Here is a 25258-nt window from a genome sequence, read left to right as displayed (position 1 = left end):
TAGGCAAATATATTTGGCATTATCCTGCATGGAACTTATTCCATGCTTTAATAAAAAAAGCCTTATAAGTTAAGGTCAATATAAACAGGGACAACAAGCATGGTACCTAAACAATTATATACCAAAATGCAAAATGAAAAAAACTTTTGCAAGATTAAAGGTAAAGTAAACCCTCAGAAATGTTTCCTTTGCCGATCTGTTTCACAGTTCCTCCACTGGATCACAAACTCAAGACAAAATACAGATCAGTGCCACAGGCTATGGAACAAAAACCAAATAACAGAACCTAAGGCAACATTGTTAACACTCATTACAAACACCAGGGTGTTTCAAAACAATTTTGTGTGTGTCCAGAACCACAGAAAGTCTATATGCAGATTTGCTGTGTGTTTTCAAAGTGCTGTAGTGATTAAAAGCATTACTTTATATGAAACAAAGTTCTATAGTGCTTTCTTCAAAAAAAAATATATAACAAAGTGCTATAGTACTCTTTCCAAACAAAACAGCATATCAGTACCGACTTCAGGGTACTCCTTTTCTCTGCAAAGACATTAAAAAGAAGGGGCAGCGCCCATAGTTTAATTTGCCTTTATTTTTTTAAAAATATAAAACTTACTTACATAAGTCACACTTCTGAGTGCATATCAAACAGTCACTTTTTCCAGTGTTGTGATGCAGATCATGGAAGTGAACCTTTGCAATACAAAGAGATGGATTGACCCAGCATCTCCCTCTCATGTGTTTCACCTGTGCGTCCACTTACTGCCACAACCGTAAGTGATGTCATGCCTGACACATTTCGCTGAGGACAGCTTCTTCAGAGGTGGATTTCCTTTCCCTGCTGGTTTCCTTATATTGCCTGTGTTGCCATAGTTACTATTCCCATCCTTTTGCAAGTCCACAAAGTGTTCTCATAACCCCTCCCTCTTATATGAACACCAGGTTAGGGAGGCTGTTTGTCAGGCGCAGCCACAGGTGGGTGGCTGGCAGGTAGGAGCTTATATGCCGTGTAATATGGGTACAGGGGGTACTTCACTTGTGGATAGCCAGGAAACAAGTTATGCTGCTGAAACATGATTTATTAATGAAAATAGAGTAATAACAATATGGAAGTCCTTACAACAGGCCAGTGGTCAGAGGCAGGCAGAAGACGAAACAAATCCGTAAAACAGGCAGAGGGTCAGGACTGGCAGCAAACAAGGAGGGTCCGGAATAACGGGCAGTGGTCAAAGGCAGGCTGAAGGCAGGGAGAGTCCAATAATCAGCCCGAGGTCAAAACCGGGAGATCAACAGAGGTCGGGAACAGGAGTCGTAGAACAGGGAAAGGTAACGGAGTCAGGCAGGAACAGGGACTGGAACAAGTAGGTAAGGTCACTGGAACATAAAAGGCTCAATGATCAAGCAACCAGGGGTTGCTTGTGACAGGCTTATAAAGCCCGTTAATTGACCGATTGGAACCACCTGGGCTAATTAAGGGAGGAGAAGGAGAATATAAACACAGAAGCAAAGAAGAGGGGTTAACAGAATGTACAGGGCTGGATGCCCAAGGTCTCCAGTGGCTCAGTGCGGTAATGCTGAACCTGCCTAACATAGAGTCCTGAGTTCTGGTACAGGCAGGTCCTGACACTGTTTATATTGATTTTCGTAGTTGGATATATGATATGCAGACTTTTATTCCCCTAGGTTTGAACATTGATATTAACTTGAGAGTTTTTTTTATAGAATTTTATATTTACATTTTATATATACATTTGTATATGTATTTTTTACACTTTAAACTGTTCAAGGGATGTATTTAATTATTTTTTAACTGACTGAAAGTTAACCTGTGTTTTAGACAACTAAGAAGAGGTCCTTTTGCCTCTGTTGCATGAATCTGTAATATGGACATGCTCTCGTCAATATTTTCTTACCTAACACATTTAAATTTTAAAGGAGAATGAAGGTCATTTTGGCATTTTACTGCCAATAGATTCCCCACATTAGTGCCACCTAGAATGCTATATTTATTCTGCAGAAAGCTCTATCATACCTGAGTCAATGGCCTTAGAAGCTTTCTCTGTTTGTGTAAGATTGCAGCTGCCATTTTAGCTTGGTCTTCATAGCTTCCTGCTTGCAGTGTAGCTATTATAACTCAGATCACAAATTCCTAAGTAAATTTTATGAATTCTTATGGGAGGGGGAGCAGGAGACAGCTGCACAGACTCTGGCCCCAGGAATGAAGGACTTTTCTGAGAGAGGAACAGATACTATAAGAACATGTTTACAAAAAAATGAAACAAGAAATCCTGTGTTTCTTTTGATAGAGGACTCAGTGCACAATTTCTGTGAGTGTTTATGGCTGTATTTACCTGTATTTACATTGACCTTTCTGATAAAACTTACTTAGTTTTTACTTTTCCTTCTCCTTAAAAGAGATGCTGCCATCAGGAATAAAACCTTTTTAAATAATAACATTGTCTTTGCATTCTATTTATAATTTTGCCTTAAAAGTATTTGCACATTGTCTTTGCATTCTATTTATAATTTTGCCTTAAAAGTATTTGCACAATGCTGTATTGCCTATTTAATTCCCCATTTTGATTTTTTAGTGTCAGTATCAATTTAAGGTACAAGAGTATAAGGTAGATAGTTTGCCCTAGGTAGTTTATAAAGGTTTTCTGGGATCTAAGAACTGCTGTTCTAAATGTCAGATTGGTTAAGTGCTATTCTAAAACAAATAACATTGCAATGTTTGTTCCACCCCAGGTGCTGTACAATGTATTTGATTCATTTGTTGCTATTGGAGGTGCAAATGTGACTGCTGAAGATTGTGTAAAAGGCGTTGGTAAGTATTCTGTGCTTTGTGCAAGTGAAATTATAGTTATGTTATACAGAGAACACAGCTCATGTTACACGTGTTTTCCAGTTTCATGGAAATATGGAGTAGTAGAAATTGTGGTGAGAAGCACCAGGTTTAGGGGGAAAAATGCTCTGTTCAGTTTTTTTTTAGATTCATCCAGGTGGAGCATGCTAGGAGGCAATTAGAGTGTCTCAGGTTCAGCTGTTAGAGTGTACCTGTAACCAGGGCCATGCCAAGCTATTGTGGCCCCCTAGGCAAGTGTTTAATTTGGCGTCCCTGCCCCAGTCAGTACTCCTAACCCCACCAAACATTCTCAGCACATTAGATCCCCCTCACTTTTATTTGCGTTATTTTGCTAGTTTTAGTTTAATGAATGGGGCATAAATAGTGTTTAGAGTAAATATATTAAATACATCTTTATTTAAAGGAGAAGTAAAGCTTTTCTGGCACATTTTTAGTTTTAATACAGTAAACCACCCCATTCCCAACATGTTACTGACACCTTTCCCAACTTATCTGTGCCCCTGTAGCATGTCCAAAAGTACAGAGCTACTCAGCAGTGTTGACCACCACCTTTGGCAGTGTCACTTTTGATCCCAACATCCATCTTGCTTATTACAAGCACATGGTCCTAGTTGAAATTCATGATGGTAATGCAACTAGAAGTCACAAAACCAAAGGTGGTGGTATGGCCCTACAGTTCTGGATGTGCAATGAACCACAGTTTAGTTGGTGCAAGTGTAATTGATGTGGTTGGGGCTGGAGGATGATCGATCTATGCACTGGCACTAAAACTTCAGCATTTAAAAGAGACAGGAACTCTTTTCTGAAAGGCAGAGTTATTAATACAAGCTAAATGTACAGCTGAGAATCACCTGATGGCAGACTGACAGGATTAGGAAGAGCTAAAGACAAATTCGCAAAAAATGTTTCATTTAAGAAAAAAATGTAAAAAGTGTCTGTTTAAAAGACAAATTCTCAGAAGTAAAAAAAGTTTGTAAATAAGGTGATAAATCCAACACATCTATCTCTGCTTTTATTTTATCTTTATATCACCACTTTTGTGAATTCACCCCATTGTTACACACTGACTGTAGTATAGATTTAAATTCAGCTTCAGTCAGCTCAGGCCTGCTGTTTTGCTTTAAACATTTATTTAAAAAGATCCGTTCTTTCCCCTCCCACTCTGGATTTTCCCTGTGTACTACAGTCAGCTGCTATTTGAAATCAGTTTGAAATTTTTGGTGCAAGCCACTGCCACACCAGAGCACCAATTCCTGCTGCTTATCCTGCCACCAACAGCCATCTGAATGACACCAACAGCACATGTGCCAATGAGGAACAGAGAGTCTCTGATATAGTACAGGCCAGGAGAGAGGGGGAGCAGATGCTCAGGAAAACAATTTCAATGATCTTGTTATATGCCAGAGGGTGTTGGTGTGGGCAGCTCTTCCTTCACAATGAGTACATTTAAATTATTAAAGGTTCATAAAACAGGTTAAAAATAAGAAAAAATAAAAATTCCCACTGAGAAGTGCACCCCTCTGACTGCGCCCTAGGCAGGTGTCTACTCTGCCTACCCCTAGTTCCAGCCCTGCCTGTAAGCCACACATAAAAAGCTGTAAATGAAAAGTCCCTTGCAAATTAAACACACATTCTTTATTTTTAATCATATATTACCTGCCCATATGCCTGGGGCGTAGCAATCACTTTTTCTTGTCATTCAGTACCTCCCAGATGTCAGTGCACTCCTCAGATTCCTCCTCATGGTCTGTAATTGTGCATGGGCCTAGGCATGAAGCCCCCCATACTGAGATTTGAAGTGATACAAAACTTGTCTTTATTACAGTGTCCACAAAATGGCACTTGCCTGCTTCCTGTGAGAATTAATGTCAAAACCAAAGGAAACAAAATTTACATCAGTTATATGGTTTAAGAAAGTACATTTTGCTTCACTAACATGATAAAATAGGATTTATATTAACAGGCCCCCTTTAATAAAGGGGTTGATAAATATTTTTGTATATCAACATACAGATGATTGTTTAAAGTCAAATGAGTACATAAGATTTTCCAAAAAATCAGGGTATAAGGGAGTATAATAACACACCAATAACAGAATGTTGGGAACTGGTTTGGTTTAAAATCATAAGAAAAAAATACATCATGTAACCTGATTTTATGGAAAACAAGTATTTGCGTAAGAAAGGAGTAGACAGCTGTATCAAATGCTGATGATAGGTCAAGGATGATTAGAACAGCGATCATTGTCTTTGGCAGTCTCAGTAGAGTTTGCAAAGTTCTCTCCTCTCTCCCTCTTCCCCTCCCATAAGAATACATAAGAACTCACTACCCCATCCCAAAGGAATGTGCGATTTGAGCTTCTATCAGCTATAACTGCAGCAGGAATCTCAAATGGCAGCTGCTATCAGAGGTAGCTTCTAGGGCTGTTTACACAGGTATAATAAAGCTTTCTGCTGAATAAATACAGTGTTCTAGATGGCACTAATGTGGCAAATCTATTAGCAGTAAAAAGTCAAAATGATTTTCCGTCTCCTTTAAAGCAGGAAAAAGGGGCTTACAAAAGAGGAGTTCATATTAGTAGAGGTGTTGATATGCTTGTGGATGGAACCTACATTGTTTTTTACGAAATCGGCAATGTCCCACAAAGAACGTAGGAAATGGAGTGATTCTGTTGGTTCTGTAGAAGGAAATCATAGACGGCGGGTGATTTGTTTGTTTGGGTATGCTAATGTAATGTCACATGGACAGTTTCTTTGCCAGCGATTTTACACTGGAGGAGAAACAGCTGATTTATTCCTATGTGTGGCATTGACAAAAGTTGTAATCCACCTGTCACTGTTGCCCAATATTTATGTAAATATGTATATTTCTTCTTATATACACATATATATGCATATTCCTGGTTATAAGGGTTCTTTAATAAAAGATAGTTCAATCATATAATTACTTACATACATACTGCCCTCACTGCCCTTACCGTGAAAAACCACCTACGCTGCTTCAAATGGAAGCTCCGTTCCTCTAATCTAAAGGGGTGACCTCTGGTGTGTTGATCGTTTTTATAAAAAGAATATCCCCCATCTGCCTATAATCCCCTCTAATGTACTTGTACAGAGTAATCATGTCCCCTCGCAAGCGCCTCTTTTCCAGAGAAAACAACCCCAACCTCGACAGTCTAACCTCATAGCTTAAATCTTCCATCCCCTTTACCAGTTTAGTTGCACGTCTCTGCACTCTCTCCAGCTCATTAATATCCTTCTTAAGGACTGGGGCCCAAAAGTGCACCGCATACTCAAGGTGAGGCCTTACCAGGGACCTATAAAGAGGCAAAATTATGTTTTCATCCCTTGAGTCAATGCAATTTTTTATACAAGACAGCACTTTATTTGCTTTAGTAGCCACAGAATGACACTGCCTTGAATTAGACAACTTGTTATCTACAAAAACCCCTAGATCCTTCTCCATTAAGGATTCCCCCAACAAACTACCATTCAGTAGATAGTTAAAAAGCAATGGACCAAGGACTGACCTCTGCGGTACTCCACTAACCACAGTGGTCCAATTAGAAAATGTTCCATTTACCACCACTCTTTGTAATCTATCCTTCAGCCAGTTCTCTATCCAATTACAAATATTATGTTCTAGGCCAATATTCCTCAATTTGATCATTAACCTTCTGTGAGGTACAGTATCAAATGCTTTAGAAAATTCCAAGTAGATGACATCAACTGCCATTCCAGCATCAAGGTTCCTGCTCACCTCCTCATAAAAGGTGACTAAATTAGTCTGGCAAGATCTGTTACGCATAAAACCATGCTGGCACAAACTTATAGTATTGTGAACTGCAATGTATTCCAGTACCCTATCCCTTATTACCCCTTCCAAAAGCTTTCCTACTACTGACGTCAGACTAACAGGCCTATAGTTTTCAGGCTGAGAACGGGATCTCTTTTTAAATAACGGCACCACATTAGCAATTCGCCAGTCTCTCGGCACCATGCCAGACCTCAATGAATCCTGAAAAATTAAGTGAAGAGGCTTGGCAATCACAGCACTCAGCTCATTTAATACCCTGGGATGAATTCCATCCGGTCCTGGACCTTTGTTTACCTTTACATGGCCAAGTCTCTTTTGAATTTCCTCCTGAGTGACCCATGTGTCAGTAGCTAAATTACTAGAACTGGGCATATTAAAAGGGAAGCCTTCATTAGCTGGCTCCTCAGTATAGACAAAATTTCTGCTTTTTCTCCATTCTTATCAACCAATTTCCCCCCCCCCCCCGTGAAAATAAGGTTCCCACCTTTTCTTGCTTTATTTTTTTACTATTCACATAATTAAAAAATGATTTTGGATTCTTTTTTTACTCCTAGCTGCAATATCCCTTTCCATCTCTATTTTAGCTTGCCTGATAGCTTTTTTGCATGCTTTATTTGCTTCATTGGTAATGTCTTTATTACATGGCTTTAAATCTGACTTTACATAAAGACAAACCCTTCCACCTTTTTTAATCTCTCTGTCCCTCCTAAAAAGTGTATAACCATTTAAATTCACATTTAAATGCCTAGTCGCATTTTTCGTCCCACCAGGTCTCAGTGATACCAATTAAATCATAATTTGCAATACATGCAATAGCCTGCAGCTCCCCTAATTTACCCGACAAGCTTTGCGCATTAGCCAGCATGCAGCAAAGAGATTATTACTTCTCCCTCTGATATTTATATTAGCTAACGGAGGGTTAGAGCTAAGGTGAAAATTAGTCTGTTTCCCTTGTAACAATGGAAGCTCCTTATCTGATTAACTATATGCCCCCCACACTCCTCCCCCAAAACCCTTTGCTAGCCCCACTGCCCCGTCTACACTAGATTTCCCATAAAACTCTAGCTCACCCACCCCCTCACCCCACCATTCTCTCCCCTAGCACAGCAGACTCCCTTCCATTGAGGTGCAATCCATCACGGCTGTATAGATTATACCCCAAAGAAAACTCAGCCCAGTGCTCTAGGAACCCAAACCCTTCCTTCCTACACCAAGACTTTAGCCATGTATTTAGCTCCCTAAGCTCCCACTGTCCCTAAACATGGACTTGGCACCAGCAAAATTTCAGAAAAAACGACATTGGAGGACCTTTCCTTAATCTTAGAGCCTAGATCCCTGAACTCACTCTTTAAGGTCCTCCACCTACCGTTCATTTTGCCGTTAGTACCGATATGTACCAAGACAGCCGGGTCATGCCCTGCCCCTCCCAATAATTTTTCAACCCGTTCAACCACATGCCGAACCCTGGCACCAGGAAGACAGCAAACTGTTCGGTTGAAGCGATCCGCTTGACAGATTACCCTGTCCACTTTCCTAATGATCAAATCCCCTATAACCACCATCTGTTTAGGCCTATCTCTGCTCTCCTCCCCACCACTACTAGAGAAACTAGTCTCCCGGCTGTTAGAGAGATCAGCCTCATCTAGAACCGCCAGACCAGAGTTCACACTCCCATCTTCTTCACACAATCTGGCAAATTTGTTGGGATGAACAAATCCTGGCGCAGCCTCCCTCTTCCTTTTCCCCACACTAGATTGTCTGTCACCCAGCTTACTGCCTTATCATCCTTTCGCTGCTCCCCTTCCCCCAAACTATCTGACCCCGCTAGATCTTGCTCAGTAAGCAAGAGACTCAGTAAGCAATGATTTATATCATAAATATATATTTATTAACAAAAGCTACTGACACATGTCTGCAGAAATAACAAACATACAAAATATAAAACAAAACAAAATCCAAATACAATATATAACTGATATTTACAAAGATAATTGTTAATATTGTGAATATGTTATACATAATGCCACTGACTCCCTTATACTCATCCCTACATTGAGTCTGGCATCTGTGCCCTCACTCCAGGAACTCCAGAAACACACTTACTAAAACTTAACCCAAGCTATTAACCTAGAGATTGACCATAGGTTAATGTGTCAAGTTCTGATTGGTTAATGACCATTAAGTTAATTTTAGAGAGTTGGCCATAGATTTTTGAGCCAAGTTAGGAAAATGCAGTTTAGGACAAAAGGGACTGAATTTTCGACAATCCTTGGTCAAAGAGCAGAAGACTTAGCAACTGTGTGCTTAATAGGATGTGTTTGAAGCTTGCATCTTATCAGGAGCAGCCACAGGTGGGTGGCTGGCAGGTATAGCCACAGGTGGGTGGCTGGCAGGTAGGAGCCTATATGCTGTGTAATATGGATATAACGGGTACTGTTGTATATAGGCAGAAGGCATATTGAGATGCAGAGAATTTATTAAGGATTCAGCAAGAAATACAAGTCCATAAAACAGGCCAGTGGTCAGAGGCAGGCGGCAAAACAATACAAGTCCGTTAAGCAGGCAAAGGGTCAGGACTGGCAGCAGGCAAGGAAGGTCCGAATAACAGGCAGTGGTCAGGGGCAGGCTGAAGACAGAGAGGAGTCAAATAAACAGGCCGAGGTCAAATACCGGGAGATCCAACAGAAGTCAGGGACAGGAGACGAGGAACGGAACCAGGCAGGAGTCAGGCAGGTATGGTCACAGGAACACAGGCAGGTATGGGTGCAGGAACCAGGTAGGAGTCAGGCAGGTACGGACACAGGAATCACAAAAAAGGCTTAATGAACAAGCAACCAGGGGTTGCTTGTAACTGGCTTATAAAGCCCGATAATTGTCCAATTGCAACCACCTGGGCTTACTAAGGGAGGAGGAGGTGACAAGTCAGAACAGTGGAGCAAAGAGGGGTGAATATAATGTTTAGAGCTGGATGCCCAAGGTCTCAAGTGGCTCAATGGAGTAATGCAGAACCTGCCGAATATAAAGTCCAGAGTTCGAGTACAGGCAGGTCCTGACATTACCCCCCCCTGAAGGATCGACCTCCGGGCGATCCCCAGATCAGGTGGATGCATGTACTCAATGTGAAAGTGTCCTTTAGAAGAGATCTGTTGTGATGTATAGAACAAATTGTCCAGAGAAGCACTGAAATGTTTTAGTTTTTCCTTGCTGACCATGGCTAACGTCACATCATTTAACAAAAAACTTGAATTCTTTGCATTAATAGAAAAATTGACAAATTGCATGGGAACAAAAAGAAACAGGAAAATACTTAAAAAGACTTGAAATGATTGTCTGCAAAAAGTTATGCCAAATAAACCAGGGGCAGAAACAACTGAATTGCCAGAGACAGGAGCCGGAGTGGATGAGATGCCAGGGTCAGGGGCCAGAACAGGAATGTCACCAAAGCTGGAAACCAAAACAGGTAAAGTGCCACAATCAGGAGCAAAAAGGTCATCAGAGTTGGGGGCCAGAGCAGGTGCAAGAGGATTGCCAGAAGCTGTTGCCACAGCAGATGAGTTGCCAGGGTCAGGAGCCACAGCGGAGTCGTCGCCAGGGTCAGGGGCCACAGCGGAGTCGTCGCCACACAAAACACCCACTACAGGTGGAGGACCATTATAGACACCCACTACAGGTGTAAGAGAGACGCCCAGGGAAGCAACAAGACCACCAAACACTACAACAGAACTGGCAGAGTCTGGGACACCAGAACTACCAGATCCAGTAGCAGGGATGGCAGGTCCGGAAGCATTTTTGTCCTCAGAGGCTGGTGGCAGAAGTATTGGCACTGAAGCTGGAGCAGGCACGACCGCTGGCACCGAGGCAGGAGCAGGCACGACCGCTGGCACCGAGGCAGGAGCAGGCACGACCGCTGGCACCGAGGCAGGAGCAGGCACGACCGCTGGCACCGAGGCAGGAGCAGGCACAGCCGCTGGCACCGAGGCAGGAGCAGGCACAACCGCTGGCACCGAGGCAGGAGCAGGCACAACCGCTGGCACCGAGGCAGGAACTGATGGCTGGAGAACTGGCACCGAGGCAGGAACTGATGGCTGGAGAACTGGCACCGAGGCAGGAACTGATGGCTGGAGAACTGGCACCGAGGCAGGAACTGATGGCTGGAGAACTGGCACCGAGGCAGGAACTGATGGCTGGAGAACTGGCACCGAGGCAGGAACTGATGGCTGGAGAACTGGCACCGAGGCAGGAACTGATGGCTGGAGAACTGGCACCGAGGCAGGAACTGATGGCTGGAGAACTGGCACCGGAGCAGGCACTGGCTGGGTAGCAGACACCGGAGCAGGCACTGGCTGGGTAGCAGACACCGGAGCAGGCACTGGCTGGGTAGCAGACACCGGAGCAGGCACTGGCTGGGTAGCAGACACCGGAGCAGGCACTGGCTGGGTAGCAGACACCGGAGCAGGCACTGGCTGGGTAGCAGACACCGGAGCAGGTACAGGAACCGGAGACTGGACTGCGGGTACAGGAACCGGAGACTGGACTGCGGGTACAGGAACCGGTAGGCTAATAGCAGGTGCTAGAGCAGGCAGCAGCAGCTTTCGGGGAGCCGGCATAGGAGCGGAGGGTTGCTGTTCAGGCACAGAAGCTGAGGGTTGCAGTTCAGGCACAGAAGCTGAGGGTTGCAGTTCAGGCACAGAAGCTGAGGGTTGCAGTTCAGGCACAGAAGCTGAGGGTTGCAGTTCAGGCACAGAAGCTGAGGGTTGCAGTTCAGGCACAGAAGCTGAGGCAGGACAAGGCCGCTGTCTGGGTGCTGGAATAGGACAAGGCCGCTGTTGCTGGGACACTGGCACAGAGGCCGGAGCAGGAGACTGAAGCGCTGGCACAGAGACTGGAGCCGGCAGAGGTGCAGGCACAGGAGCTGAAGACAGCAGAGGTGACTTGGTTATATTCGAAAAACAAATAAATTGAGGTTCGGGTCTGAGATCTTGAGGGGCTGATACAACAGGAAAAGAAACAGAAGAAGGTTGGAGGATAGGCGGATTCTTAGAGACAGACCGGCCTCTAAACCTAGTGGTAAATGCCGTAGGTATTTCTTCCTCATCTGAGTCCAAATCTTCCCATTCTTCGTCATCAAAAATATCTTGCCAATCTTCCTCATCAGGTGAATCTTCACAAAACTCTTCCTCAGAAAATTCTTTTACCTCGGAAAACTCACTGGAAGAAGTTGAAGCAGGTGGGCAGGTCTTGGGCCTGGGTGAATACCTTGGAACCGGAGGGGTGAGTTGGAAAGTTTTAGGCCGTACAGCAACAGAAGGATTTGAGGTGGAGGAAAATATATCTGAAACCGGCCATAAATCTCCTGTGAATGTTGCCTTTAAAAATGAAAGAAAAGAACAGGGGTCTTCTAAAAAATGTGCATCTTCATCGATGCAGGTTTCAGCCCACTCTGCGGCCTCACCGCCCAAAAGGAAAAGAATAATCAATTTGCTCTTCATATTGTCAGGAGCTTCCTTAAAAAATTGAACTGTAGAAAACTTTTTACATAAGTCAAGTAAATAATTGAATGAGTCTTCCCCTTCATACCTCTTAATGGATGAAAGCCATTCTGCAGGGAGTTGTAGTTCAACATTGCTTTGAACCGCAGAGTTACCAGCAGGCTCCTTGTTATGTGGCTTGTTCATTCTATCAGGAGCAGCCACAGGTGGGTGGCTGGCAGGTATAGCCACAGGTGGGTGGCTGGCAGGTAGGAGCCTATATGCTGTGTAATATGGATATAACGGGTACTGTTGTATATAGGCAGAAGGCATATTGAGATGCAGAGAATTTATTAAGGATTCAGCAAGAAATACAAGTCCATAAAACAGGCCAGTGGTCAGAGGCAGGCGGCAAAACAATACAAGTCCGTTAAGCAGGCAAAGGGTCAGGACTGGCAGCAGGCAAGGAAGGTCCGAATAACAGGCAGTGGTCAGGGGCAGGCTGAAGACAGAGAGGAGTCAAATAAACAGGCCGAGGTCAAATACCGGGAGATCCAACAGAAGTCAGGGACAGGAGACGAGGAACGGAACCAGGCAGGAGTCAGGCAGGTATGGTCACAGGAACACAGGCAGGTATGGGTGCAGGAACCAGGTAGGAGTCAGGCAGGTACGGACACAGGAATCACAAAAAAGGCTTAATGAACAAGCAACCAGGGGTTGCTTGTAACTGGCTTATAAAGCCCGATAATTGTCCAATTGCAACCACCTGGGCTTACTAAGGGAGGAGGAGGTGACAAGTCAGAACAGTGGAGCAAAGAGGGGTGAATATAATGTTTAGAGCTGGATGCCCAAGGTCTCAAGTGGCTCAATGGAGTAATGCAGAACCTGCCGAATATAAAGTCCAGAGTTCGAGTACAGGCAGGTCCTGACACATCTGTTGTATCCTGATTGCATCTAATATGTAAACTATACAACATCCTTAAATACACAGGTCACAATGTATATATAAAATACACACATGTTGTATATAATTGAGATATGATGCAATCCAGTCTCCCTGAGGTTATATCACTGAGCACATGTGGTTGATTTTTGTCTAAATATACACTCCAGCATTATCAGGCTGAAATCTGTCCCATAAGGGCTAACAACTGAGGGGCTCACAGGCTGAATAGTTAAGTACCGAGTATTTTTTTACTCAACATTGATGAAGCCCAAACTATTTTGAAAACAATACGCAAAGCTTGTATTATAAAATTTTATTTATGGGAGATCTTGCATATAGAAAGGATAGTGCAGATATATTTTGCCTTTCTTGCAAAATAACACTAGTTGCTTTTATTGCGGTTTTACAGTATAATAGTAGATTAGGTTAATAAAATACATGCATCCAACCATCAATTCAAACATTTTGTCTAAGTGAAATTAGCCTAACTGCTTTGCCATTTATACCAGAAAAAGATTAAAAACCCTAAGAGGGGAAAAAAAACCTTCCTGACACCAGGGGGCCATCAGATAGGAATAAACTACAATAAAGACAAGTATGTTGCAATTTAAATGAAAACTATATCCCCAAACAATCTAGGTCTCAATGTAGGTTTAAAAAAAAAACAAAAAAACAGTTCTGCTGTTTTGATTATGTAGTAGAAATAGTCAAATCTAAAGCAACTGTACTTTTTTTCTTGAAAATGTTTCACTACTCATGCGAGCAGCTTCTTCAATTCAGAGAAGAAAAAGATACAAATAAAGGTAGTAAAGGTAGTACTTCAGTATTAAGAAATGGTATATTTATTCAGTAGGCAGCTAAGGACACAAGGCTTTTAAACCCTTAAAGGAGAAGGAAAGTCATTTTGGCATTTTATTGCCAAATGGATTTGCCACATTAGTTACATAGTTAATTTGGGTTGAAAAAAACAAAATGTCAAGTTCAACCCCTCCAAATGCCACAGAGTACATATACCTACATATCTATATGGACCTATTTATACACTCACATATATAAAGTAAGATTTTCAAGTAGTTGGACCATGATCTCACTGGGGAACAGACCTTTGGGTGCACTTTGAGACACTTCAAAGCAGAGGCACAGACAGTTCAATTCAATTTAACTGGTCTTTGGACAGTTTATTTAAGACTTTTCCAAGGAGAGAGGCAAAACAAAATAAAAAAAATACAGAAAACAACAAATTCTAAGCCTGTCCGGCTGTAACTAATACACAGAAATTTTTTCACTTACTAACCCAGGACAAGGGCCTTGTGTCCCAATCCCTTACAAAGCCAAATGCACAAATACGTTTTCAGACTTACAAGGATGTAAGATCATTCAAAACAGCAGCTTCTGCTTTCACCAATGTTCTCTTTCTCTTACAATGAAATTCCTAGCTCCTTTTCTTAGGGTGCCAACCCCTCCACAGCTGCAACCTAATCACCATACAGCTACCTGTCTGTGAACTCAATTCACCTGGAGCGGTCAACTGGAATGGAGGTATAAAACACTGTGGACTACATCCACCTGTTTCCAAGTGCTTCTCTTACATATCCCCCTTCCTGTTTCAAAATACACTCTTGACAGGGCATCTGCATTTGACAGTTGGGTTCCTGGCCTATGTTCCACTGTAAACTTATTTTTGGAGCATGGTCAGTGATAAGCAGTGATAAGCTAGGCCTTCTTTTTCAACAATGGCATATGTTTTCTCAAGGCTATTCAGTTTTCTGCTTAGATAGACAAAAGAATATTCTTCCCCATTCCTGTTCTGAGACAGCACAGCCCCAAGTCCAGCATCCGATGCATCAATTTGCATGATGAATTCTATCTATCATACACTGGAATGTAGCTGGGGCCCCCATGTAACCCAAAGGGAAGAACCTTATACTGGAACAGACCATCTGGAGTTGCGAATGCAGTCTTTTCTTTGGCACACTCAGTCAGGGGGACTTGCCAGTAACCCTTGGTAAAATCTAGTGTTGTTAAATACCTAGCTTTCCCAAGTGTTCAAGAAATGGTTATAGCCAGAGATCCTGTCAGGACCAGAAATCATGGAATGGGTGGTAATGGACTGCTTAATTAATTAATTCATCAACCCGGGGCATTTGGTATGCATCAAATTTTGAAACAGAATTCAGTTTTCTAAAGTCATCACAAAAATGTAAGTTCCCAATTTGGTCCCTGCCTGAGGCAGGGACAATGAAACAAAGATAACAAAGTGTGCAAACAAAGATAAACTCCCATTTGCATAATGCAGAAGGTACCGAAAGAAGCAGTCCATTACCACCCATTCCATGATTTCTGGTCCTGACAGGATCTCTGGCTATAACCATTTCTTGAACAGGTATATCAGATCACGCATTTGAGGATAAGGAGGCTTGTTTACTTGGTATGCCCAGGAGTGCACATGCTGGGAACATACAGCAAGGTTTACACCCATTCAGGCCAGGATCTTGGTTTTGAGTTTCTCATAGTCCAAAGCATCAGCAGGATCCATGTCAAAATTTGCTTTTTTGTGGCTCATCTGAAAGGAAAGGTGCCAATATTCCAGACCATTGTTCCTTACGCCTTTTATTTGTGCTGTTCATTCAAATGTCACCAGATATGCCCTCAACATCACTTGAAACATTTTCTACATTGCTTGGGTAGCAAGTATAGTACTTAAACTGGCAATAGCAGTTTGTGGCAGCTCTACAATCTTGGTTGTAAGCAATCGGACAATATCTTTTATAATCTCTCTGTCTTTCCTTTGTTCCTCTTGGGTAGTCTCCATTTCTCTCCTTTGTTCTGTACAGTTAGCTTAAAGTGTTGGTCTCTTCAGTGGTTAACTGCTGCACTCTAGTAGCTTCTTGTTGAGTGGTCTCTTGCTGGGTAACAGCAGCTTGTAGCAAAGCCTTAACAAGTGGCCTGGCAATAGAAAACAGTCTTTCACAACAGCAAATTACTGGGTGTTTTGCCCTTTAAATTTTTCAGTGTAACCTTTCTGTTCCCAGAATTACAAGGAAGTAAGATCACTAAAAACACCAGCTTCTGCTTTCACCAAGGTTCTCTCTTACAGTGAAAATCCTAGCCTAGCTCCTTTTTCTCCTTTGTAGAGCTTACAATCTAAGTGGGCGGTAACTTACAGACACAAATAAAATTATATTAAGTGCTGCAGGTTACAGTGGTCGACAATGCACTATAAGTGCCAGAACTGCACTGGTCAGGTGATTTGCATGTGCTTCAAAAGACAAGGGCTCATTTACTGCAGATTTAGTGAGCAACTTGCACTAAATGAGATGCACCTCCACAGTGCTGAGTTGACAAGGTTAATGGTACAATATGCAATGCAATAACAGCCTAATTAGTCCTGTAGAGAGTGTAAGAGGTTGAGAGATTCTGTTGGTGAGGGATGCAGAATGTTAATAAATGCAGAAAATATGAGTCCTGGATTGGATTTGTTATTGTTTATGAGGGTACTGTAGTACTCTTGTTTGGCCTTTGACAAGGAACAATTGAGGCATGACAAAATAAATTATAACGTATAAAGTCAGCTTGAGTATGGAATTTTCTCCACATACATTCTGCAGACTGCGTAAAGGAGTGGAAGAATCTTGTTTCTGAGTTCAGCCAGGCGGTTTTGAGCATGGCTATGCTTAGCCTGTAAGGGTGCAAATGAGCCAATGTGGAGGACAGAATGTGGTTATACTCACTAACCAGTGTATCAGGATCAGATATCTTCTTAAAGGAACAGTAACACCAAAAAATGAAAGTGCATAAAACTAACTAAAATAGAACGTGCTGCTGCCCTGCACTGGTAAAAGTTGTGTGTTTACTTCAGAAAGTCTACTATAATTTATATAAATAAGCTGCTGTGTAGCCATGGGGGCAGCCATTCAAAGGAGAAAAGGCACAGGCACATAGCAGTTAACAGATAAAACACTATTGTATTCTACAGAACTTATCTGTTATCTGCTATGTAACCTGGGCCTTTTCTCCATTTTTTCAGCTTGAATGGCTGCCCCCGTGGCTACGCAGCAGCTTATTATATAAATTATAGTAGTGTTACTGTAGCAAACACACCAGTTTTACCAGTGCAGGGCAACAGTGCATTATATTTTTATTACTTTAAAGCTCTTTTATTTTTTGGTGTTACTGTTCCTTTAAAGGAGACATATTGGATAAATGGGAAAAACCCTAGTTTTGTAGGCAATTATGAATAATATACGGTGCTGGTTTCCCTTTATGCTAAACATTAACCCTATCTGTAACAATGGCCCCTTTATTGGAGCTCCCTAAAGATCCTATCTCTTCTCTGACCATGTTTGAAATGAAGAGTGGGTGTGTCCTAACAGTCCCTGCCAGAAGTACAGTAGGAGGGGGAGAGCCAATCACAGCCCTGCACTCACACAAGCACAGACAGGCTTCAGTTCCCTATCAGGTCAGCCTAGCTGCTGGTTCCTATCCTACAGTGCAGTGTATAGAGGGCCACCGGCCCCCCAGCTCATCCAGAGAATTCAGCCAGCAGGAAGTGGAACAAATGGGCGGGACTAGTGGGGGTCAGAAACACAACTTTTTTAAGCACAATCCTTCTATATCTAGAGGAGAATAATTCACTGGTACATTCATAATTTGTATAGGATATGTCTCCTTTAAAGGAGAAGAGACTGGACCTGAAAGAGTGAGCTAAGGCTGGGTGGTCTATACCATGGGTATTCTGAATTGGGACACTGGAGAAAAGAGTAGGTGAGCTGTGAGACTTAAAATTTAACCAGGTGATCAGAAAATGGGAAAGGCTCACTCGTAAAATCAGAAAGGGACAGATTTTTGGTAAGGGCTAGATCCAGAAAGTGGCCATCGCCATCTTTATGAGTTAGGGGTGTTTTTACACTGCTGGAGTTCAAAGAAGGAGGTTAGGCTGAGAGGTCCTGAGGAGTTAGCCCTCCTATGTTGGGCCATCCTCTAACAGAGCAGCTGTTTTGTTTCCCCAATGTATAAATCTGATCGATCTTCATCTGGTGTTGGGTCTTTAGGGGGCACCAACTTCTGTCTCAGAGTGTTGTTGGGTTTGAAAGACACAGGAATGCAATGTTTTTCTGATGTTCTAACAACATATAGGATGACTATGTCAGATGTTTGTATTTCTTTTCTTAAGCTTTCTTTTCTGAAGAGTCCTTATAATACCCAGTTTATGTTCCAAAGTATGGTGGGAATCAAACAGCAAATACTGAGCTATGTGTATAGTTCAATATCCAGGCCCCCCCCCCATTTGATCACTATTGCACAGTCCAAAAATGCCAGTTTGCTGTCTTTCATTTCTTCACATGTGAACCTGATGTTTCACCTGATGTTTTATGTGTTCAGTAAAGACTGGAACCTTGCATGCTTTAATTTTGAGGTGTCATCCACATATCTGAACCAATGACTTGGTGTTGTTCCCTTTAAGGTGTTCAAGGTTTCTTTTCCACTTCTTCCAATTTATATAACAATTGGAGACACAGGCGAACCCATAGCACGGCCATGTTTTTGTCTATAAAAAACTTCCTTGTGCTTGAAGTAAGTGGTATTAAGACATAGGTCACTACAATTCACACTTCCAGTTCATGTACAGGTATGGGATCCATTATCCGCAAACCCATTATCCAGAAAGTTCCGAATTATGGAAAGGCCATCTCCCATAGTCTCCATTATATCAAAATAATTTTTAAAAATGATTCCCTTTTTCCCTGTAATAATAAAACAGTACAATGTATTTGATCCCAACTAAGATATAATTAATCCTTATTGGAGGCAAAACAATCCTATTGGGTTTAGGAAAACTAGTAGTAGGAAAACTTTTGGAGGGGGTAATAAGGGATAGGGTACTTGAATACATTGCAGTTCACAATACTATAAGTTTGTGCCAGCATGGTTTTATGCGTAACAGATCTTGCGACTAATTTAATCGCCTTTTATGAGGAGGTGAGCAGGAACCTCTATGCGGGAATGGCAGTTGATGTCATCTACTTGGACTTTGCTAAAGTGTTTGATACAACAGTACCTCACAGAAGGTTAATGATCAAATTGAGGAATATTGGCCTAGAACATAATATTTGTAATTGGATAGAGAACTGGCTGAAGGATAGATTACTAAGAGTGGTGGTAAATGGAACATTTTCTAATTGGACCAGTGTGGTTAGTGGAGTACCGCAGGGGTCAGTCCTTGGTCCTTTGCTTTTTAACTTGTTTATTAATGACCTGGAGCTGGGCATAGACAGTACTGTTTCTATTTTTGCTGATGACACTAAATTGTGCAAAACTGTAAGTTCCATGCAGGATGCTGCTGCTTTGCAGAGCGATTTGAAAACTGGGCAGCAAACTGGAAAATGAGGTTCAATGTTGATAAGTGCAAAGTTATGCACTTTGGTAGAAATAATATAAACGCGAACTATCTACTGAATGGTAGTTTGTTGGGGGGTATCCTTAATGGAGAAGGATCTAGGGGTTTTTGTAGATAACCAGTTGTCTAATTCTAGGCAGTGTCATTCTGTGGCTACTAAAGCAAATAAAGTGCTGTCTTGTATAAAAAAGGGCATTGACTCAAGGGATGAGAACATCATTTTGCCCCTTTATAGGTCCCTGGTAAGGCCTCACCTTGAGTATGCAGTACAGTCTTGGGCTCCAGTCCTTAGAAGGATATTAATGAGCTGGAGAGAGTGCAGAGACGTGCAACTAAACTGGTCAAGGGGATGGAAGATTTAAACTATGAGGTTAGACTGTCGAGGTTGGGGTTGTTTTCTCTGGAAAAGAGGCGCTTGCGAGGGGACATGATTACTCTGTACAAGTACATTAGAGGGGATTATAAGCAGATAGGGGATGTCCTTTAGATTAGAGGAACGGAGCTTCCATTTGAAGCAGCGTAGATGGTTTTTCACGGTGAGGGCAGTGAGGTTGTGGAACGCCCTTCCTAGAGAGTGTAATGGCAGATTCTGTTAATGCCTTTAAGAGGGGCCTGGATGAGTTCTTGAACAATCAGAATATCCAAGGCTATTGTGATACTAATATCTACAGTTAGTATTAGTGGTTTATTTTTGTGAGTGTATAGATTGGTAGGTGTGGGTTGTGTGTGATGGGTTTACTTGGATGGGTTGAACTTGATGGACTCTGGTCTTTTTTCAACCCTATGTAACTATGTTTAAATGATGTTTAAATTATTTTTTTTAGTAGACATAAGGCATGGAGATCCAAATTATGGAAAGATCCCTTATCTGGAAACCCCCGGGCATTCTGGATAACAGGTCCTATGCCTGTACTTTGAAGTAGTAACACCTGCCTCAATGAGAATTATGGTACCATTGTGGCTTGATCATACTTTCTTACACCTGTGAGTTTCAACCAACACCTAACTGAATAAGGTTAATGGAATTATTGTGATAGGATGTCTGTGACAGTACTACCCTGAAGGGTTAAAATGCCAGGGAAATGTTTTTTTTTTTTTTTAAAACTCTTTATTTATCAATTTTATTTTTACACGTTGATTAGTAACAGTATCGGTGACATGGGTTAAAATGCATCTTGATAAGAGAAGTTGAGTAGTGGAAATGGCCGTAGATGGTATTTAATGTCCTGAGAGAAAGTAGAGTTGTCTCGGTGAGGGTCAAGGAGGGTCATTTGTTTCGTTTATAGGTTGGCATTGAAGTTCTTGAATTTTGAAGGTTGTCCAGGGTTTCCAGATTACTTGATGTTGATCCAATGAGTCTGATAGAGTAGCTTCAAGGTAATGCATAGTTTGTATATATTCCACGTGGGATTTTAGTTGGGAGATAGGTAAGTGTGGGGTTAGCCAGTTCAGAGCGATAACCCAGTGTGCTGTGGCTATAAGTTGTAGGGTCAGTTTGTTTTTGTTAAGTTTTTGGTGGGTAATGAGAATAGTGCTAGATCTTGGTCCACAGTGACTTCTGTTAGCAGTACCTGAGAAATGAGTTGGAATGTTTGGGACCAGAATCTTTCTACTGTTGGGCAGGACCACCAAGAGTGGAAGTAGTTTCCTTGCATTTTACAACCCCTAAAGCATAATGGTGAAGAGGCGGGGTTAAACTTATTTTTTAAAACTGGTGTGACATACCATCTGGAAAGAAGTTTGTATGTTGTTTCTTTGATACTTATATTTGGGGAGATATTCTTTGCAGAATGCCATATTCTTACCCATTTTTGGTAGGGAAGTGGGGAATGTAGATCTGTATCCCACTCTCTCATGTATTTGCATAAGTTATCTGGGGGCTCTGCCCTTAAGTGACAATATATCTGGATTATTGATCCTGAGAGACGTGTGGGAGACTTGCACTGGAGTTCAAAACCAGTCAACTCTGTTGTTGGGCGGTTAGGGTTTTGTGAGAGGTAAAAGTGGTGAATTTGTGTGTATTGGTAGTGTTCTGACACAGGAATGTTATTGTATACTAATGACTTCAGTCCTCTGGGAGTGATGAGATCTGCCAGTTTATTAAAGTTATTTTGCGACCACCAAGAGAAGTTTTTTGCTGTTAGTCCTGGTATGAAGTCTGGGTTCCCTACTAAGGGTTGTAGTTTGCTGTTTGGTGTGTTAAAATTTTGGGTTTCCGCAGGGTCCAGATCTTTAGATGGTGTAAGATGATGGGATTTGATATGTGATGTGATTTTATGTTTTGTGTGGTTGTCCATAATAGCGGATGTTTGCAGAGAGGAGATGAAAGCATTCTCAAAGTCGACCCAGGGAACTGTATTTGGTTGTACATGCCATTGAATGAGTTTGGTAAGTCTGGCTGCTCTGTAGTATGTAAGAAAGTGGGGGACATTTTGTCCCCCTTGAGTGTAAGTTCTGAATAATGTATCCTTGTTTATCCATTGTCTTTTGTTGTTCCATATGAAATTCATGGTGTCTCTTTGGAATGAGTGAAGTTCTTTAGCATAAATTGGGATAGGGAGGGCCCTAAATAGATATAGGAGTTTGGGTAAAAAACCATTTGAATTGTTGCTTTACGTCCAAACAGAGAGATCTGCAATCTAGTCCAGTCAGTAAGTCTCCCATGTAGTTGTTTAAGAATGGGGGGGGTAATTTGACTCATATGTCTTAGTTATATTAACTCCAAGATATGCTATTGATTTTTGTTTCCATTGGAAAGGAAAGTTAAGTTCCAATAGTTTATTTTGTGAAGTGGGGATGTTAATTGGTAGTGCTTCTGTTTTGGATATATTGACCTTCAGTCGTGAAATGTGGTAAAATCGGTCTAGGATTTGGAATAGGTTAGGGGATTAGATATCGTCATACATATATCACCATATATAGGCTAATTTTGTATTCTTTTGGGCCTTTAGTATATCCTGAGATATCTGTATTTGATCTTATCATTTGTGCCAAAGGCTCAATTGCTAGTGCAAAAAGTAAAAGGTTCCCCTTTTAATCTGTATGGGGGGGATGGTTTATGGAACAGCCTTATGTTTGCAGTTGGGTTGTTGTACAGTACTCTAAATCCTTCTAGGGAGGCCCCAGATATATTGAAGCGGGGTAAAACATTAAATAGAGTCGAAAGCTTTGTACACATCTAACATCAATATGAGTATGGGAGACTTGGAGGCATTAGTGTCTGTTATTATATTGAGCAGTCCTCTGATTGCATCTGTTGTTTGTTGTCCCAAAATGAAGTCTGACTGATCTGGGTGTATCAGTTTAGACATTCGTTTGTTGAGTCTAGAGCCCAATATTTTGGAAAAGAGTTTGATATCCACATTTAGTACAGATATAGTGCGGTAATTTTGTATGTTTGTTGTATCTTTATACAGGGAGAGAATGACCTTGCATCATATCATTGAAGAGAGTAGTCAGATGTGGAATTAAAAATTCTTTAAATTTTTTATAATAGCTCGCTGGGAGGCCATCTGGTCCAGGGCTGGAATTAGATCTTAAGGTTTTAATGGCCAGGGTGACTTCCTCTTCTGTAATCGGGTTATTGAGTAAAGTTCTTTCATTTTGGGTCAGTTTAGGGAGGGATATAGCCTCCAAGAAGGTATCTCTTTTGTCGCGGGTTGTTAGGGGTGAGGAGGAATAAAAATTGTGGAATTCTTGTATTATGTCCTCTGGGTTAACTCGTTTTGCTCCTTTAGAATTGTTTATCTAAGAAATTTCATAGTTTATGTTTGGACCACCTTATTGATTTTTCTGCATTATTGATCAGGAGTTTTTGCAATTCTGACCTTATTTCAGTCAGTTTCTGGGAAATATTGGGCTCAGTTGATGTTTTGTGTTTTGCCTCCAAGTCTCTCAATTCTCTTTCAAGTTTAACAATAGCTTCAATTCTTTTTTCCTTTTTGTGGGACGCCAAGCTGATAAATGACCCCCTTATGACCGCTTTATATGCTGCCCAAATTGTGCCCATGGAGAGTTCTTGATCTAAGTTTGTGAGCCAGTATTCCTGTAAATCAGTGCTGTCCAACTTCTACGGTGCCGAGGGCTGGAATTTCTCTAGCATACATGGTGGAGGGCCGCTAATGGAAGCCAGTTTTGACCACTCCCCTTTTTGAAACCACACCCACTTCAAACCACACCTATTTTATCACAATGGTGGTAGCACAGCAAAATCCCAAATGCTTGGTCCTTACTGTGGGGATATCAACCATCATTCATATGTGAAAGAATTATGTCATATTAAGATATACCCTTAAATTCCATATGCCTCCTCCTACCCTGTGGATAGCAGAGCAACCCCCAGTACATAATTACACACCTTAGGGACCATTTAATGGCTATTTCCAACTGCTAACAAACTCCCACAACAAACCCCTGCCAGGTTCACCTCCCACAAGCAGCATAGGGCAAGCAGAGTATGGCACACACAGGCAGCACTCTGCCTGTCCTATGCTGTCTGTGTGTGCCATACTCTGCCTGTCCTACCCTGCCTGTGTGTGCCATACTCTGCCTTCCCTATGCTGCCTGTGTGTGCCATACTCTGCCTGCCCTACCCTGCCTGTGTGTGCCATACTCTGCCTGCCCTACCCTGACTGTGTGTGCCATACTCTGCCTGCCCTACCCTGACTGTGTGTGCCATACTCTGCCTGCCCTACCCTGACTGTGTGTGCCATACTGACCTATGCTGCCTGTGTGTGCCATACTCTACCTGCCCTATGCTGGCTGTATGTGCCATACTCTGCCTACAGTACCTATGTCTGAGGTGTGAAGAAGTGAACAATTACAGCCTGAGCCTGAGGTGTGAACACTGCAGGGGGTGAACAATGCAGAGATTAAAAGGTGTGAAAAACACAGGGGATTACATTTTTAAACAATACAGGGGGATTACAGCCTGAATCTGAGGTGAGAACCATGCAGGGGGCCAGTTAATCTCAGTACTGATACTATTTAATGCTTACTCAAAGGTAAGCCATCAAAGCAGCCAGACAGGTGGGGGGCCACACAGAGGGGGGTCGCGGGCCGCCAGTTGGACAGCACTGCTGTAAATCATCAGCAATGGATGTGGTTATGGTGGAATCTGATAGTAGTGATTCCTTTAGACGCCAAGAGTGCATAGGTTGTGGTGTGTGGTTGGTGCGTGATCGGACCAAGTTATGTTGAGAATAGAGGCATTTTTAACATTAGGGAGCATTAATTGAAGAAGTAAAATTAGATCTATTCTTGAATAAGAGTTATGTACTGGGGAGAAAAAGGTGTAGTCTTTATCAAATGGGTTTAAGGCTCACCAGGTATCTACTAAGGATGTTTCTTGCTTGAGTTGTTGTAAAAATTTTGGGAAGTTCAGAGTTGGGTTAGTTGTATGTTGTGAGCGGTCAAGTCATGGGTCGAGTACCAGGTTGAAGTCCCCCATGACAACAATAGTACCTTGAGAATGCAATTATAACAAATCAAATAATTTGGTAAAAAATTGTTTAGCCCCTGTAGGCGGTGCATACAGGTTAAGAAACGTTACAGGGTTACATAGTTACATAGTTACATAGGGTTGAAAAAAGACCAGTGTCCATCAAGTTCAACCCATCCAAGTAAACCCAGCACACCTAACCCACACCTACCAATCTATACACTCACATACATAAACTATAAATACAACCACTAGTACTAACTGTAGATATTAGTATCACAATAGCCTTGGATATTCTGATTTTTCAAGAACTCATCCAGGCCCC

At 42.0% G+C, this 25258-nt stretch overlaps 1 protein-coding gene across 1 annotated transcript in view; it reads left to right on the top strand.

Moving 5' to 3' along the window:
• The window catches only part of slc9a3 (solute carrier family 9 member A3), a 250521-nt gene that overhangs the window by 83096 nt on the left and 142167 nt on the right, over positions 1-25258 (top strand). Inside the window, exon 4 of the mRNA XM_031903807.1 lies at positions 2749-2827. Within this exon, the coding sequence (XP_031759667.1) occupies positions 2749-2827 (79 nt within the window). The remainder of the gene's footprint in view (positions 1-2748; positions 2828-25258) is intronic.

This window comes from Xenopus tropicalis, chromosome 6, assembly GCF_000004195.4.
Source record: "Xenopus tropicalis strain Nigerian chromosome 6, UCB_Xtro_10.0, whole genome shotgun sequence".
NCBI classification, from domain to species: domain Eukaryota; kingdom Metazoa; phylum Chordata; class Amphibia; order Anura; family Pipidae; genus Xenopus; species Xenopus tropicalis.
The sequence above is the reverse complement of the archived record's forward strand: the minus strand, read 5'-3'. Positions and strand labels throughout refer to the sequence as shown.